Source organism: Solanum stenotomum, chromosome 4, assembly GCF_019186545.1.
Source record: "Solanum stenotomum isolate F172 chromosome 4, ASM1918654v1, whole genome shotgun sequence".
NCBI classification, from domain to species: domain Eukaryota; kingdom Viridiplantae; phylum Streptophyta; class Magnoliopsida; order Solanales; family Solanaceae; genus Solanum; species Solanum stenotomum.
Window position 1 is genome coordinate 7,783,882 of NC_064285.1, and position 26,690 is coordinate 7,810,571.

Below are 26,690 nucleotides of genomic sequence, written 5' to 3' on the forward strand. Positions count from 1 at the left end.
ATTGGGCTGAAAAGTTGGATGATGCGTTGTGGGCATATCGGACTGCGTACAAGACACCCATAGGGACTTCTCCATATCACATAGTATTTGGAAAAGCATGTCACCTTCCGGCGGAATTAGAGCATCAAGCTTACTGGGCAATTAAGAAGTTGAACTTGGACCCCGAGCTAGCCAGTAAAAGGAGAGTCAACCAACTGCATAAACTTGAGGAGTTTAGGCTCCACACATATGTGAATGCCAAACTATACAAAGAAAAGACGAAGAGGTGGCATGACAAACACATAGTGGCCCGTACTTTCAATTCGGGAGACAAGGTATTACTCTTTAACTCTAGACTAGGGTTGTTCCCAGGGAAACTCAGGTCAAAGTGGAATGGCCCGTTTAAAGTGATTAGAATGACACAACATGGGGCAATTGAAATTTAAGGTGAGACTGGTCCTACATTCTTGGTTAATGGGCAAAGAGTGAAACACTATTTTGGTGAAGATTTGGATCGTGACCGAGAGGTTCTTGAGCTAAATGATGAATGATCCAAGTTGCGTCGTGCCGCAACGTTAAATCAAATGCTACATGGGAGGAAGCCCATGAACAATGTGTAATAGATAGGGAGTTCGTGTTTGGAATTTTTCATTTTTAGTATAGTCTTAATTTGTAAAATCTAGGAAGTTCTTTTAGTTCTTAGTTTTAGTTCAATGGTATTTTTCATTCTTTGTAACTTAGTCTGTAATAGTAAAAAAAAAAAGTTATATAAATCTAGAGCCAGGCACACTAGTTGGCGCGCCGCGCTTGGCGCCGAACGTCAGAGCGGCTTCGCAGGCGCGCTAAGAGGCGTGTCGCCCCTCCCATCGCCCCACTGCCCAAATTTTTTTTTAACGAGTTTTTACCCAGTTCACACTCGATCTGCTCCCCTTAAAACCCCCAAATTCCACATTCTTCCCCCATTCCACTAAATCCTAACCGATCCAACCCCTAAAATCCTTCAAACTTTTCTTCGTTCTCCTTCCCTATCTCTTCTCCTTCCTTTACACTCCCATTTTCCCTATTAAAAGAACCAACAAAACTCTTCTTCTTCCCCTCCACCCCTTATAAATTCTCCACTTCCCCACTCCTCCACTACTTACTTTCCAATTTTTTCACTTCCCTTCCCCTTCTAAACCATCATTCCTCTACCATTTTTTTTCTCCATTCTTCATTCTCCTCACTGTTCATACTCGACCCCCCTTCCCTTAATTTTTTTTTCTTTTTCTCTCTTTTTTTTCTTTAGTTTTCTTTACTCAACAAGTTGAGATAGCTCCAAAAGCCAAAAATATGGCAGGTTCCAAGAGGAGTAGAAAAGGAGAAGCTTCCGGGGCCTTTAGCAGTTGGAAACCAGTAGAAAAATTTGACAAAAAGGCTGTGCAAAGGTATGGCTGGGAATGGTTTGCATGTCAACAAGAGGCGAAGTATATGTGCGATGAATTTGTGAATGAGGTACGGTTACAATCTCAATTTCCTGGTATATATCAAACTGTTAATTAGTTGGGTTTGCAGTTCATCTTTGAAAATCCGGGAATGGTTTGTATGCCAACAAGATTGCAATTTGACGTTAGTGAGAGAATTTTATGCTAATTGGCTAACTAAAACAAAATATAAAACTGTAACGATTAGAGGGAAATATGTCAAGTTTTCTACCCGAATTCTAAATGAGTTGCTAGGAACCCCGAATTGTGACCATGATGAGTTTAATAGCTTGACGGATAAACCTCCTTATAGAGATATCCGACATACCTTGTGTGGGGTTGGTTCGAATGATAGGTGGGAACAGAGTAAGGATACTGGGAGGCATAATCCCCTCAATTTTGCTAACTTTAATCAAGTTGCTTGGGTGTGGCTGAAGATAGTATGTAGTGTGTTGTTGCCTGCCAAACATTTGACTGGTGTGACAAGGTATAGGATGGTATTAATCTATATGCTGATGAAGGGAATGCCCATTAATGTTGGGGCAATCCTGATGCAAAATATGATGAAAATTAGGAACAATTTGAGGTGGAGATTTTGTTACGGGGGGTTGATCACCCATTTTTTGAGGGATGAAGGGATTGACGAGGAAACAGTGGACATGACCGTTGCTTATCACCTGGATCTAACGGGTAAATTAGTTGATGTAACCCGCACAAAGGCGCTAGACACTTCCCATGGACCTGTCTTGTCTGCTCCAGAAAGGCAAACCCGTGATGATAGCGTCATGGTAAGAATGTTCGGTATGGCAGAGCTATAGTTGCGGATAGGTGGACGTCCGATTATTGATAAGGTAATGAAGGCCTTGGTGGGTCGCTATCCGTTATTCGAGAGTGCAACATTTCTGTGCAGGTCTGGTCCCGCTTTTATGGAGCCGTTAGATGATGATGAGGCCACTGCTGATGAGGCTATGGATGATGAGGAGGATGATGATGTTGTGGATGTGGAGACGAATGCCTTGATGGTGTTCAATAGCGGTGACGACGAGGCTTAGAGGCCCGAGAGAATATTCTTAACTCTATACTTTGCTTTCATTGTGCACTGATGACAATGCTTGTTTTTAAAGTGTGGGGTGGGGTGATATGTCTCTGTTGTATATAGCTGTTTAATGCTTTATCGTGTCCAGTGGTAGCTTTTAGTTAAATTTTTATTTTGGGTTCTTCAGCGTTTGTTTTCGGTACTTTTACTGAGGATTGTTCTTTTGAACCAACTAGGACTAGTTTATTGCTTTATTGAGTCTTAGAGTCGTCATATGAGTGACACTTCCCAATGATGGATGGACGACGACCGTCTTAAGGGAAAATTAGTCACATAGAAGAGTAGGATTGAGAAACCAACCTTGGTCTTTTGAAACTATGTCCAAACTAGTTAGCAAAACATCATGGGTAGTCATATTTGGAAGAATGCAATAAATTGTTGACCTTGTAACAAGCATATGTTCTTAGTTTTGACTCAAAATAAAAATATATGAGCTTAATTGTGTAATGATACCGTAATGCAAGTTGTAGAAGCATGTTGGTTGATATATCCTTATATGTGTCATAATGCCATGTGTGGTGAGAATTGATTGGTTTTTTCTTAACTTGATATCTAGAACTTGCCTTGTGTGTGTTGAATTAGTAATTTGTATGACTTAATGAATGTGATTGAGGCGCTTCTTTGAAATAGCCAATTCTTACCTCTACTTGTATGCCTACCATTGAAATCATCCCTAGTAAAGCCCCATTGAGCCTTTAGCCTTGTTTATTGATAAACCACATGATAAGCCGAAACCCGTTGTTTGAGACCAAGTCTTTTGATCCTATGAAAAATCCTTAATGCACTATGTTGAGAAGAAGGGTTGGAAAATGTTGGTTGATATAGCTAAGGATGAATTGCTACAGTGTGTAAAAAAGGAAATTCCATTTTGGCCCTGGTCCTTAGCGACAATGTGCACCTCGACTAAAATTGAGGGTGGCTAATGTAGAATTATGCTCGAAACAGTGGCCCTGATCCTATTAAGGATAATGTGTGCCTTACTTGGATGACTAGAGTTTGGATGGCCAGTGTGAAGGCATAAAAAAAAAAAAAAATAAAAAAAAAAAATATGATGATAAAGAAATAAAGGGCAAATATGGAGCAACAAAAAGGGAAAATAGTCATGAAATGTGGACTAAGAGGAAAGAAGAGCTATAAAAAAACTTGTTGGCAAAATAATGACATGTGCATTAGAGAGGTGTAGTCACTAAAATGATTCCTAAATATTCCCTCCCTTACCTTAAGCGGACATTACAACCAAATGAAAGTCCTCTTGATTCCTTGAGAAATATAATGCGAAGGTAAGAATACACAATGGGCAGGCTTATGGTATGTTGAGGAAAGTAAGAATTTCTTTTGTGAGAGTGAGTGTTTGTTCGAAAGATAGGCCTTATTGATTTTGAAATTGCTTGAGTGAAAGGCTTAACTAAACAAAAACAAGTGAGGGCATTCATGGCATGTGTAGGATTATCTAATTAATGTGTGGTATGAGTTTGCATTAGCCCGGAAAAATAACAAAAGAGTCATTATTTGAGCATGTGTGTACTTGGTATAAATGTTGTGAATTGTTGCATCCAATGTGAACTACAAGAACATGATTAAATATGTTTGGTTGGTTTTGAGGTGGGTTGATAAAGCCAAGTTTTGTGAAAAAGAGTCGATAGTTTAAAGATTGTTTGAGGACAAACAAAATTCTAAGTGTGGGGTGGTGATTTTAGGCATATTTATATACCTAAGTAGTCGAAATTGGCCCACGAAGTGATGATGTTTGATGACGATCTTGAGTTATTAGCTTGAATTTTAGTTTAACTTGTGATGATTGCATACTTACACATGTGATTAGTTGTTTCAGGAAATCTTGATGGAATATGAATTGGGAAGATGGATGAAGGAGCAAGGAGATATAGGAAAATGGCTAAGGCAAAAACCACCAGTGGCTGGCGCACTGGTTGGCACGGCGCGCCACTAGTGGTACTTCAGAGAGCCTATTGAGACGTACTAAGAGGCGCGACACACCAGAAGGGAAACCTCATAGGTGCTGCCCAGGCGCTCTGGTTGGCGCGCCGCGCCAGGAGCTAAACGAGTGAAGAAACCTTGAGGCGCGATAAAGAGCGCGACACGCCACCTGTTCTCCGACTTTTCCAAGTTTTTTTACATTAAATAGGATTCCTAATTTGAGTAGGATTGGTTCCCAATTCCTACTAGTATAAATAGATCTTTAGGGTTCCATAAAAAGGGTTCGACTTTTGATTTAGTGTGCAAGGGCAATAATTCAAGTTTGGAATAGGTTTTAATCCTTTAACTCTTCTATTTTCCGGAAGTTGCATGAACTATTGTATTTTCTTGTTTTCTAGTAGCATGAGTGGCTAACGTCCTAGTTCTGGGGCTGTAGCTATGGATTATGTGTTGAATGTTTGAGGGTTTATGAATTGATTTTTGGTTGTCAATCCAAATTACTTCTATATTCTTGTTTTACTATTTTATGCTTGCGCACCATAAAATAAATCTAGTGTCTAGTCTTAAAATCGAATGAGGATGGATTAGATAGACCAAAGAATATAGAGAGCTCGGTCCACCCATTAGATTGAGCTGATTAGTGTTCAGGAGTGACTCCCAGACGAACACCTTACTTGGTTACGAAATAGGATGAAATATAAATGCTCGCTAGTTAGTTTCTTTATCCTCGCTCAACGGTGTAGTTAGATGGCTAATTAGGGTAAGCGGCGAGAGGTGAACCACCCGGACCATACTATCAACCCTATAAACCAGTAATTTGATAACTGAAGTGAATTCAAAGCCGATGATATGATGCATGATATTCAGTGTAAGCTGCATCCTTGGAATTGTTTTTAAAATTTGCTTGAAACATATTAACAAAGTTGTTCACTATAGGTTACTTTTATTTAGTGCATAATTATTAGTAGGTAATTAAGTAAATCATCAACTCTTAAAAAGGTTACTTGGTTACTTTTAGGTGTAGAACTAAGAGAATATAAGTTGATCATAAGTTCTTTGGGAACAATAACTCGTTTCTTAAAGAATGTATATTACTTGTACGACCACGTACACTTGCGTGTATATTGAAAAGCAACATATCATGCAACATTCAGTTCAAGCACCCACAAGCAAATGCAAAACAACATGTCAACTTATAAATAAATACTAAAAAAGGATTAGTACCTTAATTCGGAACTTCTCCAGATTCGAAAAGACGTGGATATCTCTTCTTCATATCCTCCTCAGCTTCCCAAGTAGCTTCTTCAACAAATTGGTTCCTCCAAAGGACTTTGATTGATGCTACCTCTTTTGTTCTCAACTTGCGAACTTGGCGATCTAGAATTTAAATCGAAATCTCTTCATAAGATAAACTATCCTTGATCCAAATATCTTTAGTTGGTATGATCAATGAAGGATCGCCCATGCACTTCCTTAACATAGAGATGTGAAACACCGGATGAACTGCGGCTAAGTCTTGTGGTACCTCCAACTCATAACCTACATTGTCAATCCTCTTGGATATTCGATAAGGGTCAATATACCGGGGACTAAGTTTCCCCTTCTTACCAAATCTCATAACACCTTTCATGGGTGAAACTTTCAAGTACACCCAATCATCTACTTTAAACTCTATCTCCCTTCTCCTAAAATCAGTATAGGATTTCTGACGACTCTACGTCGTTTTCAACCTCTCTTGAATCACTTTCACCTTCTCCATAGCTTAATGAACTAAATTTGGTCCTATCAACCCTGCTTCACCAACTTCAAACCATCCAATAGGAGATCTGCATCTTCTCCCATAAAGAGCCTCATATGGAGCCATTTGGATGTTAGCATGGTAACTATGTTGTAGGCAAATCAATAAGAGATAGGTGATCATCCCAATTACCCTTGAAATCAATCACACAATCTACCTTGATACCTCAAAACACTATCTCCCCCTTGTTCAAAAGCCATCACTTTTTGCTTATGAACACCTGCCTTTAATTCAAGCAATAAAGAATCTTGGTCTTGCTTATCTTTTACTTCTGATACTAATGATGATTCAGACCCATTCATCACCACTACTCCTTCTTCTATGAAATCCATTAGTCGAACTCCTAGCCTTACAAGTCTATGCACCTTTTTTGCTAATTCTTTCTTACCTTCCTCAAAATGGGAGGTTAACTAATAGACAACCTGCTCAAGGCGTCAGCAACAACGTTAGCCTTACCTGGATGATAAAGAATACTCATATCATAATCTTTGAATAACTCTAACCACCTTCTTTATCTGAGATTAAACTCTTTCTGACTAGACACATACTGAGGACTCTTGTGATTGGTGAACACATCCTCATGAACACCATAAAGATAATGACGCCATATTTTCAAAGCAAATATTACAACTGCCAACTCTAAGTCATGGGTTGGGTAATTCTTCTCATGAACTTTCAACAGTCTGAAGGCATAAGCTATAACTTTGTCATTCTACATTAACACACAACCCAAACCAACTCTACATGCATCACAATACACCATAAAACCTTGAGTACCCTCTGGTAAAGTTAACACTAGTGCAGTAGTCAACCTCTTTTTCAATTCTCAAAAGTTTTTCTCACAAGCTTCAAACCATTGAAACTTCATTGTTTTCTGAGTCAACTTGGTCAAATGAGATTGAATAGATGAAAATCCTTCGACAAACCCTATATAATATCCAGCCAACCCTAAGAAACTCATAATATCAGTTGGAGATGTGGGTCTAGGTCAATTCTGCACTGCCTCTATCTTCTGAGTATCAACTCTAATTCCATCACCGAAAACTATGTGGCCCAAAACTGCCACGACTCAAGCCAAAACTCACATTTAAAGAACTTATCATATAACTCCTTATCTTTCAAAGTCTGAAGAACTATTCTGAGATGGCTAGCATGATCTTCCTCATTCCTAGAATAAATTAGTATGTCATCAATGAAGACGATAACAAACATATATAAATAAGGTTTGAAAACTCTATTCATAAGGTCTATGAATGTTGCAGGTGAATTGGTCAAATCGAACGACATGACCAGAAACTCATAGTGACTGTAATGGGTCATGAATGCTGTCTTGGGAATGTCACATTCCCTTACTTTCAACTGATGGTAACCAGATCTGAGGTCTATCTTAGAAAAACAAGAAGCACCCTGAAGCTAATCGTAAAGATCATCAATTCTTGGAAGAGGATACCTATTCTTGATGGTAACCTTGTTCACCTGACGGTAATCTATACACATCCTAAGGAAACCATCTTTCTTTCTCACAAATGGGACCGGAGTGCCTCAAGGTGAGATACTTGGTCGAATAAAACCCTTATCAAGGATATCTTTCAACTGCTCTTTAAGCTCTTTCAACTCACCTGGTGCCATTCTATATGGCGGAATAGATATAGGATGAGTATTTGGGAGAATATCTATACCGAAGTCTATCTCTCTCAAGAGGGACTTTGAGTAGATCATCTGGAAAGACTTCTGGAAATTCTTTTACTACTGAAACTGACTGAATAGGAGGTATCTCAACACTCGAGTCATTAACTCAGACTAAGTGATAGACACACCCCTTAGAAACCAACTTCATTGCCTTAAGGTACGAAATGAAATGACCCTTAGGCACTGCTGAACTACTTTTCTACTCTAAGACTGACACATTTAGAAACTGGAACTTGACAACTCGAATTTTACAATCAACTGAGGCATAACAGGCACGAAGCCAGTCCATACCAAGAATGACATCAAAATCTACCATGTCTAACTCGATTAAATCAGCCATGGTACTCTTGTGATTGACGGAAATGGGACAATCAAGATAGACTCTTTATGCTAGAATAGGCTTACCATCAGGTGTAGAAACACTGAAGGGCTCAAGAAGTTGCTCAGGAAGAACATCCAAATTAAAGACTTGGATTATACCAGTGACAACATTTGGCGAGTCCTTTTGCTCTCGCTGACTAGCAATAGCATAGAGACAGTTTGATCATCTGCCTGCCCCTGAAGTAGTTCCTCTAGATGAAGCTCTACCTAGTAGGGCAACTAAAGAATATTGGGTTCTATTGCCCCCATTACCATTACCTTGCTTGTTCTTTGGACACTCTCGCATAAAATGACCATTCTGGCCACACGTAAAACATCAAATGAAGCCATCACGACACATCCCTGAGTGGATCCTACCACACTTAGCATATGCAGGAATCTGAGTACCTCTTTGTGCCATACTACCTTGCGACTCTGCAGGTCTAGCTCTGAAGTTCTGAGAATTCTGACTATTGTACTCACATTTGTTCCTTGGTGCAGGTGCACTAGTAGATAATGAAGCAGGTCCTTTCTGCTTAGGCTGGAAAGAAGACTAGTTCGCATTAATCTTTTGCTGCCCGGATTCTGATGTCTTAGCTTTCTTATTCTCAAACTTTTCTCTATCCTTCAGCTGGTCCTTCTCAACTTGTTGCACATGGATCACCAGCCTTGCTATGCCTATGTAACCTATTAGCATGGATGTCTTACTTTCCTTACTTGACAGACGAGTTAACCTAACTACGAATAAACTCATCCTGCTCCCTATGTCAGCAACCATCTTTTTGTTTCTCTTAGCTCACGGGGAAAAAACACCCCATGAAAGCACTTTCAAAACAACCCAACTCATAATCGGTTACGCGCAAGCACGAGTTAGAAAGAAACTTTTATAGAGATATACTCTATCGCATGAAGTGAGTATGAAAAGAGTGAAGGAATTCCTAAATGTTGTAGCCTCCGAATTATGGATGTGGCGCGCTTCACATCGATAACTAGGACTCTATAGACACAACTTCATAGACTCCCTAGGACTCTTGAACTTTGTGATTTGATACCAAGTTTGTCACGCCCCGAGTATACACCCCGGACGTGGTTGGCACTCAAGAACCATTGCTGGCCCCAAGCGAACCCTTGGGTTGACTTACTTAACTTAGCGGAAGACTCTATGCATATTTATAAAGATCAAAAGCACTATACTCACTTGAATAATAAAATACTGAGAATGCTTAAAAGTCAAACATTCAACTTGGCCAAAATGACAACTCAAGTCTTAACACATGAAACGATAAAGTCAAGGAAAAGACTAAAAAACTAATATATGACTGTCTATGAATCCTTTAAAACAACTGAGGTGGATGTCGGGACAAACCCCATGACATCCTAATGAACTAATAAAATAACTGAATCAAATAAAAAAGAGTCCTCCGGAATGCAAGGAGGCTCACCAACTGACTCTAGAGTGCTCACTGGATCAACGATGCGCTGGATGCCAATCCTAGTTACCTGTGTCTGCATTATAATAAGATGCAGGCAAATTAGCATCAGTACATTGAATGTACGAGTATGCGAGTTGCATTGCTAAAGATAACATAGGTTTGAAAGGAATCTGAAGAACTTACCTGGCCTAACTCAACACAACATAACTGAACTCATTTCAATATAAAACGGTTTAAAATAAGTGAAATATAAAAAAAAGTTGTTTAAAACATGATGTCAACTCTGTGTGTATGCAAAGATACATATAACTCTGAGATGGATGTAAAAATACAAATAAACTATGTATTTAAGAATACAATTACTTTTGTGGGAGTTCTCTAATCGACAACTATCACGTAAGAGCTATTGTGATAATACAATATTTTGCCTCACGCTGCCAGGCCGTCCTATACCTTGCCAAGCGTATAGAACCTGAACTACTAAGTGGATCCACTAGTCTATGCTAAAAATCACTAAATGAATCATCTAAAAAGTATGACCCATTTCTACCCATGATGGCTACTTGGTTTATGAGGGCTGTGAGTTGTCTGAACTCTCCCCCATATCGATGCTCAATACTACTTCCAAAAAAAATAATATTAGCTCTTACGTTTAAAACATACAACTTTATGTGATTTGAGATTAGTGCTCAAAAACTTAGCTCAAAGGCTATCTTGGAAATCAAAGTTTCCTCTCTTGCTTCATTTAGAAAGCGATTACTCTTTTCTGAAAACTAGCCCGAAGGCTTTTTGGAAATCGAGGTTTCCATTCTTGTTTAAATGTAAAAACATTTTAAACCCTTCGGGAATACATAGTCCCCATATACCTTTGAAGAAATGAACTTCAAACTTTACTCTATACTCAACTTGAACTTTAAGTCTTAAAACAAAGTTAAAACATTTGGAGAAGACTTTTGGAAAACTCTAAGACCTTCTCTTGACTTTGATCTTAACTTTCCTTGAATTGGATTATGTTTTCAAGGTTCATGATCTCATGTTTATGGATGATTTCATGATGTTTAGATGTACCTAAGAGTGTTGGAATCAACTAGAAAACATAGGTACATTGCTAAGGAACAAGTACAAAAAGGTGGGAAACGAATGGGGAGAACTGGCGTCTCTGGCACTCTAAGAGGCGCGGGGCGCCAACCCCCAAAATTCAGAGAACAAGTTGGGGCGCTCTAGCTGGCGTGTCGCCCTAGAGCCCCACATTCAGAGACTGTTTTGGGGTGCACTGAGAGGCGCGTCGCCCCAGCCCCTTCCCCAGAAAATCCCGAATTTGCTTCTTCGTTTTCAACTCTAAACCCTCTAATTTCACTTAGTTCTTTCCCCAAACACTTAGAATCATTTATACTCTCAATATATGGTAGATTCAAAATGAAATTACACCCAGCAAAACATGAATCAAAGCGCAAGAAACTTCAACAACACAACCCATAAGAATTCAAATGAAACCTTCAACAATGTTCATCAAGAACTCAATTTCTAAACTTTCAAAGACTTAAATTCGCTGAATTGAATCATGGTTGGTGCATTGGTGAACTAACCCAACGCTATGTGATCTTACATACCTTGTAGGGATCACCCCCGATGAAATCCACAAGCTAAACTCGACGATCTTGACGAATCTTGCTTCTCTTCTCCTTTCTCCTCTTCTTTTTTCTTTTCTCCAAGCCCTAGCGTATTTTGGTAAAAGCGTAAACTGATCTAATTCTAATTAGACCCTAAATTAATTACCAAAAAAGAAATAAATAATTGTGCAAGGGAAAGACCAAACTACCCTTTCAAAATCCGGATTGGACTTTCTTTATTCCAACAATCCAACTTTCAAAGGGCATAACTCACTCATACAAACTCGGAATAGCGCAAACTCAGCGTACTTGGAAATATCATTCCAAGAGCTTTCCTACCATATCTAGAAGTACCTCTAACTCATCCTGAGTTAGAAGTTATGGCCGTTTGAAGTTGGCCAAAATTCAACTTATTCTAACTTAACAAAATTTCTAGATTTTCATTTTTTCCAAAAATGACTATTTCCAATTATTAGTTTCTTCCTAGTTATTTCAAATTGCAAGATGTTACAGACATAAAGCAAGCAGGTCTGCCAAAGAAGTTTCTGAAGGGGGAATACTAGCTATTCTTTGAGTTCTTCAATAAGGTACTGGTACCTAGGACAGATAAGAGAACTGTAACATCTGTTGCTGACCTATTTCTAATGGAAAAGCTGGATGAACTTGAGGAAATCAATCTTCCTGCTATAATGCTTGAACATATGCACAAGGTGATGACTTGGAAAATAGCCAAGCATGACATCCCTTATGGCTACTTGCTGAACTATGTGTTCAAACATTTCGAAGTGCCTTTGGGGCGAGGAGTACCTGGTACCACCAAGCAAATGTTTATTGTTTTTACCCTGTTAGAATGTGAATGTGTTGAAGGGAAGGCCAAGGGTAGGTCTTAGGTAGCAGATCTCCTAGACCAGCAGGCTTCTCTTAAACGAGAACTGACTGATCTAACAGTGGTCCTCAATGACAAGGATGTTGAGATTGTGCAACTTAAGTCTCAGTTATAGAAGGTTGTCTCGAAGGGACCGAGTACCAGTGTTGTGGACAAGCAAGTGGTGCAGAAGTTGAGAGCTGAGAATGAGCAGCTGCCGAAGTCAAATGGCTCACTCAGTGAGGAAGTCAAAGCTCTCAATAAGCAAGTCATTCAGGCTCACGTTGATGCGAATGTCTCTGCTGATACGAACCCTTACCCCCACTCCCCCCGACCTAAATGAGTCATGTCTCTCTGTCCTCTTCATCTCTGTGTCAAAAATTCTAGTGGCTATGTGTACTGGTTTGGCTGATTTATGCGGTCAGCTTTTGTGATATAATGATATTTTCTATTATACCCTGTTCAGTATGCTTTGATATTCTCTTTATGCTCACCTGTACATAAATAGTGTGGCCCATAGCCCTGGATTCTTAAATGCTTTCTATGCAACTCACATATGTTTACTGCCATTCCTTTTCAATGATGTCAAAAGGGGGAATTTAAAGGCGAACTGTTGTGAAATTAAAAGGGAACTGAACTAAGGGGGAAACGCAGTGATAGGGGGAACATTGACAGGGGGAATTAATGTATTTTTGAATGAATGCTTAACACTCATGTGAGGTTGTTTGTAAGTTGTTTGTCATCATCAAAACAGGAGAAATTGATAAGTATTAATGCTCCCAGATGTTTTGATGATCTCCTCACAAGTGCAAGGACCCTGTCACTCCCCGAGCCTACACCCTGGGCGGGACCGACACTCGAAGACCATTGCTGGCCCCAAGCGAACCCTTGGCCTGGCTTACTTAACTCAGCAGAAAACTTAATTCAACAGAATAACTCCATGCAATGAAAGGTCATAAAACAACCCAACTGTTAAAATCTTGGCCAAAAAGGCAACTCGAGTCTCAAAATAAAATATTTATATATATACATAGATGAGAGACTCAATACTAACTGACTGACTGATTGTCTATGAAGCCTCTATAACACTGAGATGGATGTTGGGACAGACCCCGCAACATCCTAATAAAACAAAACTAAGAGAACCAAATAACCGAGTCCTCCGGAATGCAAAGAGGCTCACCACTGACTCTGGGGTACTCAGCTGGATCAGCGGCATGTTGGATGCTAGTCCTGGGTACCTGCATCTACATCATCATAAGATGCAGGCCAACTGGCATCAGTACATTGAATGTACGAGTATGCGAGCTGGAAAGCTAAACAACAACTTAAGCTTGAAAGGAGTACAAAGGAATTCTTACCTTGGCTCTGTTCGACTCATGAATAACCGAACTCAAGATAAAGCAATAAGACACATGCAATATATATAAAGCTTGTAAAACAGTATAAACAACTTAGGTCGTTAAGGATACAACAATAACAAACTCAACTTTACTTATATAAAAGTAATATAACTTTAGTGGGAGATTCTTTAACCGACAACCACCACTATGAGCCCTAGTGATGATACAACGTTTTACCTCATGTTGCCCAAGGACCATCCTATACCTTGCCATGATATAGGACCTTATTTTACTTAGTGGATCCACTAGCTTAACTTACGTGATCATCTAAAAAGAATGACCCGTTAACTCCCATGTTGGCTACATGGTTCCTATGAAGAGTTGAGTTAATATGAACTCGCGTCCCCAATTCGGTGCTCAATACTACTCCCAAAAATACTTTAGCTCATAAGTGGTTTAAACACATCTTTCTTTAGTTTGAGATAATTGCTCAAAGCTTAGCCCAAAGGCTCTCTTGGAAAACAAAATTCCTTGCTTACTCAAATGTAAAAAAAAACATTTATAAACTTCTTTGGGAGTACTTAGCTCCCTAGTAACTTTTGAGAAAAATGAACTCAACTCTATACTCTTGAACTAACTTAAAACTTGAGCCTTAAAAATGAAGTTAAAACGTTCAATGAATACTCTTGAAAAAACTTTAAAGACTTACTTTGACTTACTTCTTAACTTCTAGGCTTGACTCTAACTTCACTTGACTTTGATCCTAATTTTCCTCGAATTGGATTAGGGATTCAAGGGTAATGATCTCATGTTTATGGATGAGTTCGTGATGTCTAGATGTACCTTAGAGTGTCGAAAACAACTATAAAGCATAGGTACATTACCAAGGAACATGTATGAAAAAGTGGGGAAAGAATGGGAAGGATTGGCGTCCTTGGCGCTCTGAGAAGCGCGGGGCGCTAGCCTTCAAACTTCAGAGGGGCCTGCTGGGCGCTCTGCAAGGCGCGCCGCCCCAAGGGTGGAAGCTCAAAATCCTTTTTGGGGTGCGCTGGCTGGCGCGACTCCCCAGCCTTTTCCCCCAAAAATCCGACTTTTCTCCCTTGTTTTTCCAACTCTAAACCTTTTTAACTTCAAAGATTCCATCCCCAAACACTTAAAATCATAAAACCCCTTAACATACAATATATTCAACTTGAAATCACAATCGGAAACATGCACCAAACCAACAAGAAACTTCAACAACACAACCACAACTTCAACAAACACAACCACAAACTTCAACAAACACAACCAATCTTTTCTCGGAATTAAATGAGTTTGGCGTGTGGGGGAATGAACTAACCCAACAATATGATCTCACATACCTTAATAGGGATCACCCCCCGATGAAAACCAAGACAATCTTGACGAATCCTTGCTTCTTCTTCTCTTTCTCCCCTTCTTTCTCTCTTCTCTCAAAAGCCCTAACTCTCACTTTAAAAAGGAAAAACTGATTTAAAATCAGTATAAAACCTTAATATAACCAAAAGAAATGGCTAGGAAAAAGACCAAAATACCCTTACGAATTTGGACTAAACTGCCCTGTGCCAACAGCCCAACTTTCAAAGGGCATACCTCACTCATATGAACTCGAAATGGAGCAAACTCGGCAGCGTTGGAAAGATCATTCCAAGGGATTTCCAAACATAACTGGAAATACACCTAATTCATCCTGAGCTAGGAGTTATGACTGCTCAAAGTTGACCAAAAACTCATTTGTTTCCCATACTCAACTANTTCCAAACATAACTGGAAATACACCTAATTCATCCTGAGCTAGGAGTTATGACTGCTCAAAGTTGACCAAAAACTCATTTTTTTCCCATACTCAACTAAATTTCCAGATTTGAATTCTTTCCAAAAATGACTATTTCCAATTTCAAGCTTCTTCATAGTTATTTCAAATTGCAAAATGTCACAGACCCGGTCCTCTGCAGGGTATGCTAGTCCAGGACCATATGCTATACAGCTGGCAAGCTGTCGCGTCAGAGTTTGGTGAGGTCGTCAGTGTACGACACCAATCAGAAAGGAAGAGGTTGTTTGTACATCGGTCAATAACTCTTAATGGTTGATAAATTCAACACAACAAACAACAAATCATTCATTCATGCAAAGAGAGAGATTCAAGCTTCAAAACATCAAGAGACCTAATAGATTGCTTTATTGCTTCCTGAACTAGCTGTTACTTTGATTGCTTGTATTTGTGCTTATATTGTAGGAATCGTTTCGCTTGTGATAGGAATGTTTCAACCTTGGGTGAATCATTGTAAGAACTTAGTTGAGGGCAACTTAGTGTCTACGTCAAAGTGTATGTTAATCAGTTGGGTTAGTATAGTGGGCAATGCAGGCATTGCTTTGGCTCATTGAGTGATAGTGTATTACTCAGAATAAAGATTAGTAGGTTAATCTCGTGTGTGTTGTAAACTGGGTTTTACTTTGGCTTGTGAAGTTTAGTAAAAGCAGTTAGAAAAATCATGTGAGATAGGTCGTGGTTTTACTCCCTTGAGCAATGAGGTTTCCACGTAAAGTTGTGTGCACCATCTTTACTTTCAGTACTTATTTACTGTCCATTATTATAATCGTGCTAAGGACCTAGTCCTATCGTAACTCGTGGACGCATATATTCCAACAAGGGTGGGGCTAGGTTAGTATCTTGAATACTATGTCATCTTAAGTTACTTGAACTCTAAAACTCAATGTCTTAGGGACTCATATATTCCATGTTGTCTGGTGCTGCAAAGCCTACATCGAAAGTTAACAAGAAGCTAAGAAAGTAACGTAGCTTAAAAGCTTAATTGTACATCATTTTTTTTATGATCATGATGTTAAGGTAGCTTATCCTTAATAGTAAATATACTTGATTATTACAAATACCTTAGTAGAATAAATATTAAATGAATGGAGACTATATCTTAAGGCATAAATAAGAATACATGCTAAATGACTAGAAAATTTGGCCAGAAATTTAAAAAAAATTATAATATTTTTTATTTTAAAATAAATTGATCTTTTTTCCATTTTTAAATGAAAAGGTGTTAAAGTTAAAAGGGTAAAAATGCTCAAAAACGTAAAATACCATTCTGGCCAAAAGGATTTTTTCATTAATAAAAACTCTTAACTAATATTTCTTTAAGGGACATATAAAAAGAAAATACAACGGATAATTAATCATCAGTAAATTTATACAATTCTCTACAATTACGGTTATTGAAGTGTTTCATAACATATAAAAATTATATATTGCAACTTGAGAAAACAAGGCGCATCAAGTGAACAAACCTCACCTGAATAATTATTTTGATTCGATAACTATAATAAAAACAAAACAAATAAAATCTCAATTGATTATCAAATCTTATAATGGAATAATATTCTCAACAAAGTTACTAACCCGTGTCAACTCATTAAGATGCTTAGAGAACCCCAACGAAGCGGGGGCACCAATAACCTTCTCCAAATTAAAGTTATGAGATATCAAGTGGTGCATTACATAATTATCGTAATAGGGTGAAGGAATTCCAAACTTCTCCTCTCGTGAAAGTCCAAACTTCTCCTCTCTGAAGTCGAAGTAACTAAGAGTTTCCCTCCAATAAAGTATCCCATTGAAGAAAATACAATCTTGGTCAATAAAACGTGAAAAAGAAAATCCACGAATTAATTCTATTTCTCTAGGGAAGTTGGTTCCTAGAGTTAGAATCTCAGCCTTTAGGGGACAATCATTTATGTAGTTAAAAATACGAAGCAATTTGTATTTTTTCATGATCGTATCAAATCCTAGAAACAATTTACTAGTGAGCCCGTAACAATTTACTAGAGAGGATGGCAGAGGTTTGGTCTCACCCGTGCTGACATTATGTAAGTAAATAATTCGAGAGATTTTATCATAAAAACAAATAAGACCATTGCAATGATTCGAGCATATGTTGTGTATTGGATGTGAATGTTCTAACAAGATGCGGGTGGTTGATGGACGGGTAAGCGAACGAGCAATGTGGAAATTGATGAAGTTGGCATCACGTCGTATTAAAGTGTTCCAAGATGTTGAAATACATGTGAATCGCATGAGAGACTTGGCAGGCAACCATGAGAGTATTTCGAATACTATATCATCTTCACATTGAACTATGGAACTGATTTTTTTAGGGATTCGTTCCATGTTTGTTTGCTGCGAACCCTATAAGAAAACAAGAAGAAATAAACCTAAAATAAATTGTATTGCCATTAATTATATTTATAAATAATAAAAGTTTTTGTATGCTACAAGGTTTCTCCATATTTGGTTATAAATAGGTAACTAACCAGTAACGTTGAAAATTTTATTTTAAAAAGTTGTAGAAAGTAAAATTTCTAGTCAGATAGATGGGGTAGCACTAGGGGTGTACATGGCTGGGGTTGGTTTGGGTTTTTCAAATATCAAACCAAATTATTTTTGTCAGATTTTTAAATTTATAAACTAAATCAAACCAATAAAACTCGGGTTTTTCAACCTCGGGTTTTTCCGATAAAGTATTCATACAAACATATAATTTACTTGTACTTCAAATATTTCTTTAGTCCTACCAAAATACAACTATCTAAGATGTTTCTTAAAAATATAACACAATATGATATGATTAATGACACTAAAATATCCAACAAAAATAATAATAATGAAATCGCGTAAAACAAATATTGCAAATTAACAAGTCATAATGAAAATGATCATAATTTAAAAGTACTAAATCATGCTAAAATTAAGTTTAATAAGTATTAGTTACATGACTAAATATTAAAGAAAATTAAAATTAGATTATGTATTTTAATTGTCTAAACCAATATAAAACTAAAGAACAAATATTCAATATTATTGTCATTCTTAGTGTTGAATTGATTTTCTTTTTGCATTAGTATTAATTTGATTTTGATTTAAGTTTTATTATAATTACCAACATCTGTGGACTATAATCTTTATTGGTCCATTCATTATTCTAAGTTTCAAACTTGAAATAATATATTAAAAGATAAAAATTATGGAAAAGTATAAGAAATATTTAAAAATTATATCAAAGTAAATATTTTTATGTATAAAATAAAATTTTAAAATTATATATATAAATTCGGGTTGGTTTGGTCTCGGGTTGGTTTTTTTAGTTAAAACCAAACCAACCCAAACATAGTCGGGTTTTTTATTTCAAAACCAAACCAAGTCAAACCAAACCACTAGTCGGGTTTTTTTTTTTTCGGGTTGACTCGATTTGCGGTTTGGTACGATTTTCGGTTCGGTTTTGTACACCCCTAGGCAGCACAAAGGGGTTACAAATCTTGAATTAATATGACTTTCAATAATTTTATTAAGTATTGAGCGGCTTTAAATAGCTAACATAAAATACGTAATTTGTATAATTTGTAATTTAAAACAACGTAAAATATATCAATAATCTAACTTAAAATTCAAAATTCAAATTTATCTTAGACCCAATAACTTATTTTGTTGGGATAAGGCACAAGTACCCCCTAGACTATGACCGAAATTCAGAGACATACCTTAACTAAATTAAGGTCCTATTACCCCCTGAACTCATTTTTTAAAAATTTTGTACACCTTTTGACTTACGTGGCATAATTCGTGACTCCACGTAGTTGAGATGCGTTGGAGATATTTGGATGTAACGTAAGCTAAAAAGGTGTACAAAATTACAAAAAAAAAAATAGGTTCAATGAGGTAATAGGACCTTAGTTTAGTTAAGGTGTATCTCTGAGATTCCGATCATATTCTACGGGGTACTTGTATCATATCCCTATATTGTTAAAAACAAATTTCAGCAAAAATAACTGGAAGAAAATATGTCAAGCATTAATTCTATTTCTCTGTAGGAGTTGGTTCCTAGAGCTAGAATCTCCATCTTTAGTCTACCATTGCAGTTAGAAACATGAAGTCATTTGTATTTTTCTATGAGTGTATCAAATTCGAGAAGCAAGTTACAAGTGTGCCCATAACAATTTATTAAAGAGGACAGAAAAGCGTTGATCTCCCCCGTGGTGACATTGTATAAGTAAACTTTTATGACAATAATTCACGTCCAATTTATGGGAGAACGAGCAATGTAGGAATTGACAAAGTCAGAATCTTGTGATATCAAAGCTTTAAAAACACAAGTGAATTATATTCTTGAAAACCTACTAGCTAAAAACAAGTTCTACTATTCTACGTCATGGCAAAGTATAAAAAAAAATTCAAAGAAAACAACGTAAGGTGTTGAAGGTAAAAGAAGATGAAGTTATTATTCAACATTTAAGATTTTTTTTTTTTTACATCAATTACTAGAAAATCAAGGCCAAAAATAATCATTAAAAAAATTGTGAAGAATAGTCAAAAGTTTAATTCATCAACTAGTTGGCTTGACTTCAAAATGAAGAGCAGAAAAACAATTCAAAGGATCTTGATCAGATGGGTGACAATTGGTACTCTATAGTCTATACCACTTTCAGAATAGGACAATAGGACATTTTAGATTCCATTCCCAATGATCTAGATGAATTATTATGGGATAAATATATTTTCTTTGATTTACGAATATTTCAGACTTGTTAATAAAATTATTATTATTATGGGATAAAGATATCGTCTTTGATTCTTTTTATTAATTATGTCTTAAACTTTTAAACTGATAAATAATTTGAAATACCTATATTATTAAAAATCATGACAAATAATTTAGCATATTGATTTCCCATATTACCCTGTTCTTTGACAGTGCTGGAGTATCTACGAGTGTGCCCAACTACACACAAGAAGAAGGTAGTGGTTTTCAAACTCCTAATGTTGTAAATTTGGGTTTTTGAAGAATTCCATGAAGGAAATTATGGTTTTGTACGACAACGTCAATTTCAAAACTCACCATTTCATGCTGGGAGATTGAGTTTTTCGACGGTAAACAATATACTCTTTAAATAATTTATAGAATATTTTATTTATATTAAATTACATGTTAATGATTTACATCTTATTCCAGGATGACATGTCACAAAATCAAAATGATGATGAAGTTGGACCTTCACAACAATATGTATGTTGTTATAATCAATAAATTTTCAATTTTGACATTTATAAAATATTAATAGAATTCAGTAATAAATATAATTTGGCAGGACATCAACAACCCTCAAAGAACAACAAGGCCACACGTACCCACCACCTGTGGAACCGGTAGACATAAACAACAACAACAACCGCATCAAGACAGACGATAATCTCTAGAAGTGTTGTTTTTTATATTTTCTATCATGTCCCTTATATGTTCTATCAATTTTTTACAAATTATATATAGATAAAATTGAAGTTTTCGAACTCCAACATATATGCATGGTTCATGTTTACTATAAATTATTTAAAGGGTATATTGTTTTTTTTACCTTGATATGAAGTATAATTTTTCTCATGTTTTCAACATATTCATCAATAGGGCATTTCCACCAAAATAAAGTATGACTAAAGAAGGCTGAATTTTATCATTATGCAAGTGAATAAACCAAATTATAATTTCACATAAAAAAAGTTGAAGATAAAAAAATATCAACTAAGTAGTAAATAAGGTCTAAACTATTGGATTTAGTTCATTTGAAAAGTCACAAAGTAATGGCTAGCAATAAGGTCTAAACTATCTTTATGCATCATATCAACAACTATGTATTATTATTGTTATTATTATTATTAGACTTTTAACAAACAACAAAATAAAACGAGAATATTAAAAAAAAAAAAAAAACAACCTGCAAGGCTCATAGGAATTTGAGCCTTGTAAGGCTCATTGGAATTTGAGTCTTGTTTTACAAAACCTAATTTAAACGGTGTTAAGAATTGTTGCCCTTTTGGTTTCATAATTAATTGAATTACCCTTTTGGAATTTTCGAAAAAATTTGTTGCCCTTTTGGTTTCGGACTCCACAAAAAAGCATATATATTGTGACTTGAACAACAAAATTCTCAAATTAGTGATGAAGTCTCAAATAGCATTACAATGTGGTAAAAAGAAACGAATGAGGAACACCAAACAAATAAAATGTCAATTGATTTTCAAATGTTAAACCTCCATGGGATAATGTTCTCAACAAAGCAACTAACTTGTAGTAACATAAGATGACCATCAACGAAGGTGTGCCAACAAAACTATAACATCTTGTAACTTTTCAAGTTCAAAGGTGGCAACCTTATCGGAATTTGAATCATTAAAATTATATAAATATTCCATGAAATAATGGAGTCCATATATCTCGTGATAGGGTGAATACTTAACCAGCTTGTCCTCCGAAGGTGAAAGAATTCCAAACTTTTCATCTCTGAAGTCGAATTATCGGAGATATCCCTTCCAATAAAGTATCCCATCGAGGAAAATAGAATCCTTATAAACTAAAGGGTCAAAAGACAATTCCTTGATTAATTCTATTTCTCTAAGGGAGTTGTTGGTTCCCAGAGTTACAATCTCAACCTTATATTTTAAGTCACAATTAATCACAGCGAAAATTTTTTGTTGTTCATGTATTGTTCGGGGATAAGCATGAGGATGAATAAGAACGTGGGTGGCTGATGGACGGACATGAGAATGAGCAATGTGGAAATTGATAAAGTTGGAATCGTGTCATATAAAAGTGTTCCAAGCTTTAGAAACACAGGTGAATCGCATGAGTGACTTGGCGGGCAGCCAAGTGAGTATCTCGAATACTATATCATCTCCACGTTCAACTATCAAACTCATTCTGTTAGGGGTTTGTTTGCTGCTACGAAGCTTATGGAGAAAACAAGAAGAAATTGACATAAAGTTAATTATATTTATATTTATAAATAATAGAAGTCCTACGCTACAACGTTTCTCAATGTAACAACAATCGTATGGCTAGGGGTGTTCACGGGTTGGTTTGGTCGATTATTGGTCAAAATCAAAATCAAACCAACTTAATCAGTTTTAAAATTATCAAAACCAAACCAAACCAAATATAATATACATTTATCGGTTTTGTTGCTTTCGGTTTTGGTTTGGTTTGGTTCGGTTATTCGGTTATTAACCATACATAAAAATAAAAAAGAAACAATTCATTCAAAACGTGAAAAAAGTGACAACAATCCATTCAAACGAAAAAATAGTTAGAATGACTGGCATTACATAACTTTGGATCATTGAATTTACTGAATAAAACTTCAAAATTCACTCTTTTGGCATAGAAGGAAGAGACAATGACATTTTCAGTTTCACAATGAATTTTCATAGACACTCATATATATGGAACCAATAAGAAAAATGTTCTCACCTTGGACATTTTTTCTTTCATAAGTAAATTATAAATAAATTTTGATGAAACATATATAAAATCTTTAAAATTGTTTATGAATATAATATATTATGTATGTATAATAATAAAATTTATGTATATAACTTGTTGGTTCGGTTTGGTTATTTCTTCGATTTTTTTCGAACAAAACCATAACCAAACCAAATACTATCGGTTCTTAACAATCTAAAACCATACCAAACCAAAACCCAAATTAAATCGATTCATTTAATCGGTTTGGTTTGCTTTTTCGGTTTGAATCGGTTTTTATCCAAACCATGAACACCCCTACATATGGCCAATTAATTAAGGTATTTGCTTGTTAATTTTAATTAATCTTTTTATATATAAGATACAAAAAAAAAAGAACAAAAAAAAAAACAGAGAAAAGAAGAGATATGGGAACATGGGATCTTTTTGTCAGTGTGACTACCCAGCTTAAGATAAGAAGCTAAGTCTCACATCGAAGATATAAGAGAGAGGTTGTGTATGCAAATAAAAAAGTTAATTATTTAATATAGCTATAATTTAAAGAAATTACTTTTCTCCACTAACATATAACCATATTTAAGTGTGCCACGTCCAACCAGAGGGTTGAGTCATAGGTCTGTGACAATCGTGTGGAGTCCAACCAGAAAAAGTTGATGTCAGAACATAAACCTACACACCGATGAGAGACAAGTTCTCCACCAACATCGAGAGTGCAATTTTTTCATACTTTTTCAATATATTTTTTCCGTTTATTTTTTCCTGTCATATTTTATTTTTTCAAGAGTCAGATCATATGGAATATGACCTACATTTAAAGATATATTATTTTATCATATCATATTATTATGAGAAGAATCACAACTTATAGTATTTTTGATATAGTTCTTTAGAATATATTGAATAATTAACCTAATTCAATTTAGGTTCAAAGATTAGTTAGATTGAGTCCAATAGAATAAGGTGGCAAGTAAAAATGAAGGTAAGAAATAGTATAATCAATAGTGAGTTACTTAATATGTGTATTAAGTGGTACAAAAGAAAGATATATATACTAGGTCAAGGACAACATAAATTAAATTTCAAAAGGTAAATTTCGAAATTTATTGAGAGTTACAAAAGCAAATTATCATATGCATTAATGGCTAGACTACATATTAATTAATACCAATATTTGTTGTTTCATAAGCAGACAATTCAATTGATCCAATGGGAGAAAAAATATTAAGTTCAAACAAATCAGAACTTGCACAACTTTCACCCTCATCTTCATCTTCATCTTCATCTTCTTCAATCATTTCAATAATATTCTTGTGGAATTTTAGGTCATGAATATAATTTCTATTAATGTTTTTTATAGCCTCAACATTTTGTAATTGGTCCATGTCCAAATTCTTGTGCCCACATGGAGTACTAATAATATTCTTTCCTAAGCAAGTTGATTTTAATAGTCTATCCTCATCATCATTTGAGGAAATCTTTGTTTTTTCCCCATTTGTAAAAAGTGAGTTCAAGTAACTTGATAGTCTAGGTTGCTTAACTTTCTTTAATTCTCTATAAATCTTCAAACCTCTTGACGTTGTCTTCTTGAAACCATCTTCATCATGTTTAGCTTTTTCCTTTGCTAGAGAAGAATCTGTTGAAAATTTTAATAGGGTATATGTGGACAAATTAGTTTAGGAGAGAGTTATAAGGTTAACATTGAAATATGAATTTACCTTATATATATCAACAATAATATAAAAAATTTAAAATTAACACTATCATGTCACTCAAAAAATATTTACACAATTTACCAGAAAAAAAGAAGTGAAGTTTGTAATTTTAAAAATACTACTAAATGAATGAATATTCGATGAATTATTGGTTCGTTGGAAGACCTTTAATCGAATTAATTTCTGATGGGACACACGTTCCTTCGAAATTTGCATTTTTTAATAGTCATAAAATTATAAGGTGGATTATAATAAAGGTGACCTGATAATACAAAATGGATGTGATTATATATGAACATATATACTCACCATAAAAGTTGAGGTCTTTGAGATGTTGGTGCTTGTGAAACTTTTCTTGCTTAGTTGAAATGCTAATTTTAATTGGTTTAGGGCTATTATTAAGACCATAGCAAGAAAAACCAATACTTGAATTAAAGTTTCTTGATTTCTTCTTTTGGCCAGCTTGGTCAATGGAGTGGCAAATGGGCCTATTAAAATGGGGTTTGACAAAGAGAGCAAAAATGCATGACATATTGAGAAATGGATTTGGAAGAAGAGAATGAGTAGAAAACAAGTAATCAATGAGTTTATTCTGCTTAATAAAAATAATAATCTATTCCTCATTGGACTTTATATTGTCTCCCAAGTTCCTACTTGAAGGGCAAATGAGGAACAATGGAAAATGGATTCAAAAGTTGTTATTTCTTTTTCTCTCTCTTTTTACATTTAAGTATCTAATATTTGAAATCAGGATGCTGAGATAGATTTGTGAGTATACTAAAAAGATTAAATTAGAAAAGAAAATATATGAGGTAAGGTGAGAGTAATCACTAAGGTGGAGAAGATTCTAGAAGCGAAACTATGAGATAGTTTGAACATGTAAAAAAGACTAGCATAAATATCTCTGTGAGATAATTCAAGATGTCGGCAATAATAGGTTTAATGAAAGATAGAAATAGATTGAGAAGAAATGAAAAAAAAAAGTGATTTGATATGATATGATTTGAAATTTCGATAGATGAAATTGTTTGACGATTTTGGTCACTCCACTTGTCAAATGTCAAGTCCCTCACTCAACTTATCAATATAATTCACACATGATATAATTTCTCACACATGTCAAAGGTACTTGTTACACTTTTTATGGATGTGATATGCTTAGCAACCATGTTGGTTTATAATTAGCACAGTCTAACTGTCTTAGTGCCCATTTGATCTTGGATAGTTACTTCTTGGGGAATTTTATTTAAGAAAATTATTTGAAAATAGAATTTTTATAATGAATTTTTTTGAAATTTGAAAATTTTCCAAGAGATATTTTCACAATCATGCACTAGGGCATATTGTAAAAAATATGGTAGGTGATTCAATTTTTTTTGTAAATTTAAAATTTATCGTTTGTTATTCACTTTTTTACGTATTAATCAAAACATATCTTAAAATATCAAGAAACTTGTCCTAATTTTCTTTTGAAAGACTTTTTTCAAGTCTTTTTTTATAATGTATGATACACGATCCAATTTTTTACAAATTTAAATTTTATCATTCGTTCTTTGTGTTTTAAAGTACGTAATTTGTGCCCTATATTTACTCTTATTTTTCAAATATGTATATATCTTGAAAAGCTATTATATAGCTAAAGAATTCCTCAAACATATTTGTTGGATTAAATCATTTGGCCAGAGTGTCTCCAAGGCCCTTGAGTGTCGGTGTTTGACCTAAGTTAGAGTCGTAGTTATTACACCATTTTTATTTTTCGAACAACAGGCAATCTGATGTATGAAAAGGGTTATCCAAATCATCATTTCACAGAGCAAACTTCATCAAATTTGCTATTAAATCTATATTTATATGTTAAGACATTAGTTTTATGAGTGTTCGATAAAAAATTTAAATGAGGTGATGTTGCACGGCATCACTTCTACTAATATACATCTTTCTTTAATGATGTCTCTTTTTTTTTTAATCTTAAGTTCGCCTTTAATCCAAGGTGATGATAAAATAACCAAAGTCGCCATGGATCACATTCTAAAAATTTCTATCCTCAGACAGAACAACATTGAGACTTAGAGTACTCA

At 35.4% G+C, this 26,690-nt stretch overlaps 1 protein-coding gene across 1 annotated transcript; it reads right to left on the reverse strand.

Moving 5' to 3' along the window:
• Positions 1 to 24,054: 24,054 nt before the first annotated feature.
• LOC125861232 (protein BIG GRAIN 1-like A) lies at positions 24,055 to 25,144 on the reverse strand. The gene is made up of 2 exons (XM_049541176.1): positions 24,922 to 25,144; positions 24,055 to 24,533 (listed from the first exon to the last, which is right to left on the reverse strand). The coding sequence occupies exons 1-2, from the start codon at positions 25,142 to 25,144 to the stop codon at positions 24,055 to 24,057; spliced, it is 702 nt and encodes a 233-aa protein (XP_049397133.1).
• Between the last annotated feature and the right edge of the window lie 1,546 nt (positions 25,145 to 26,690).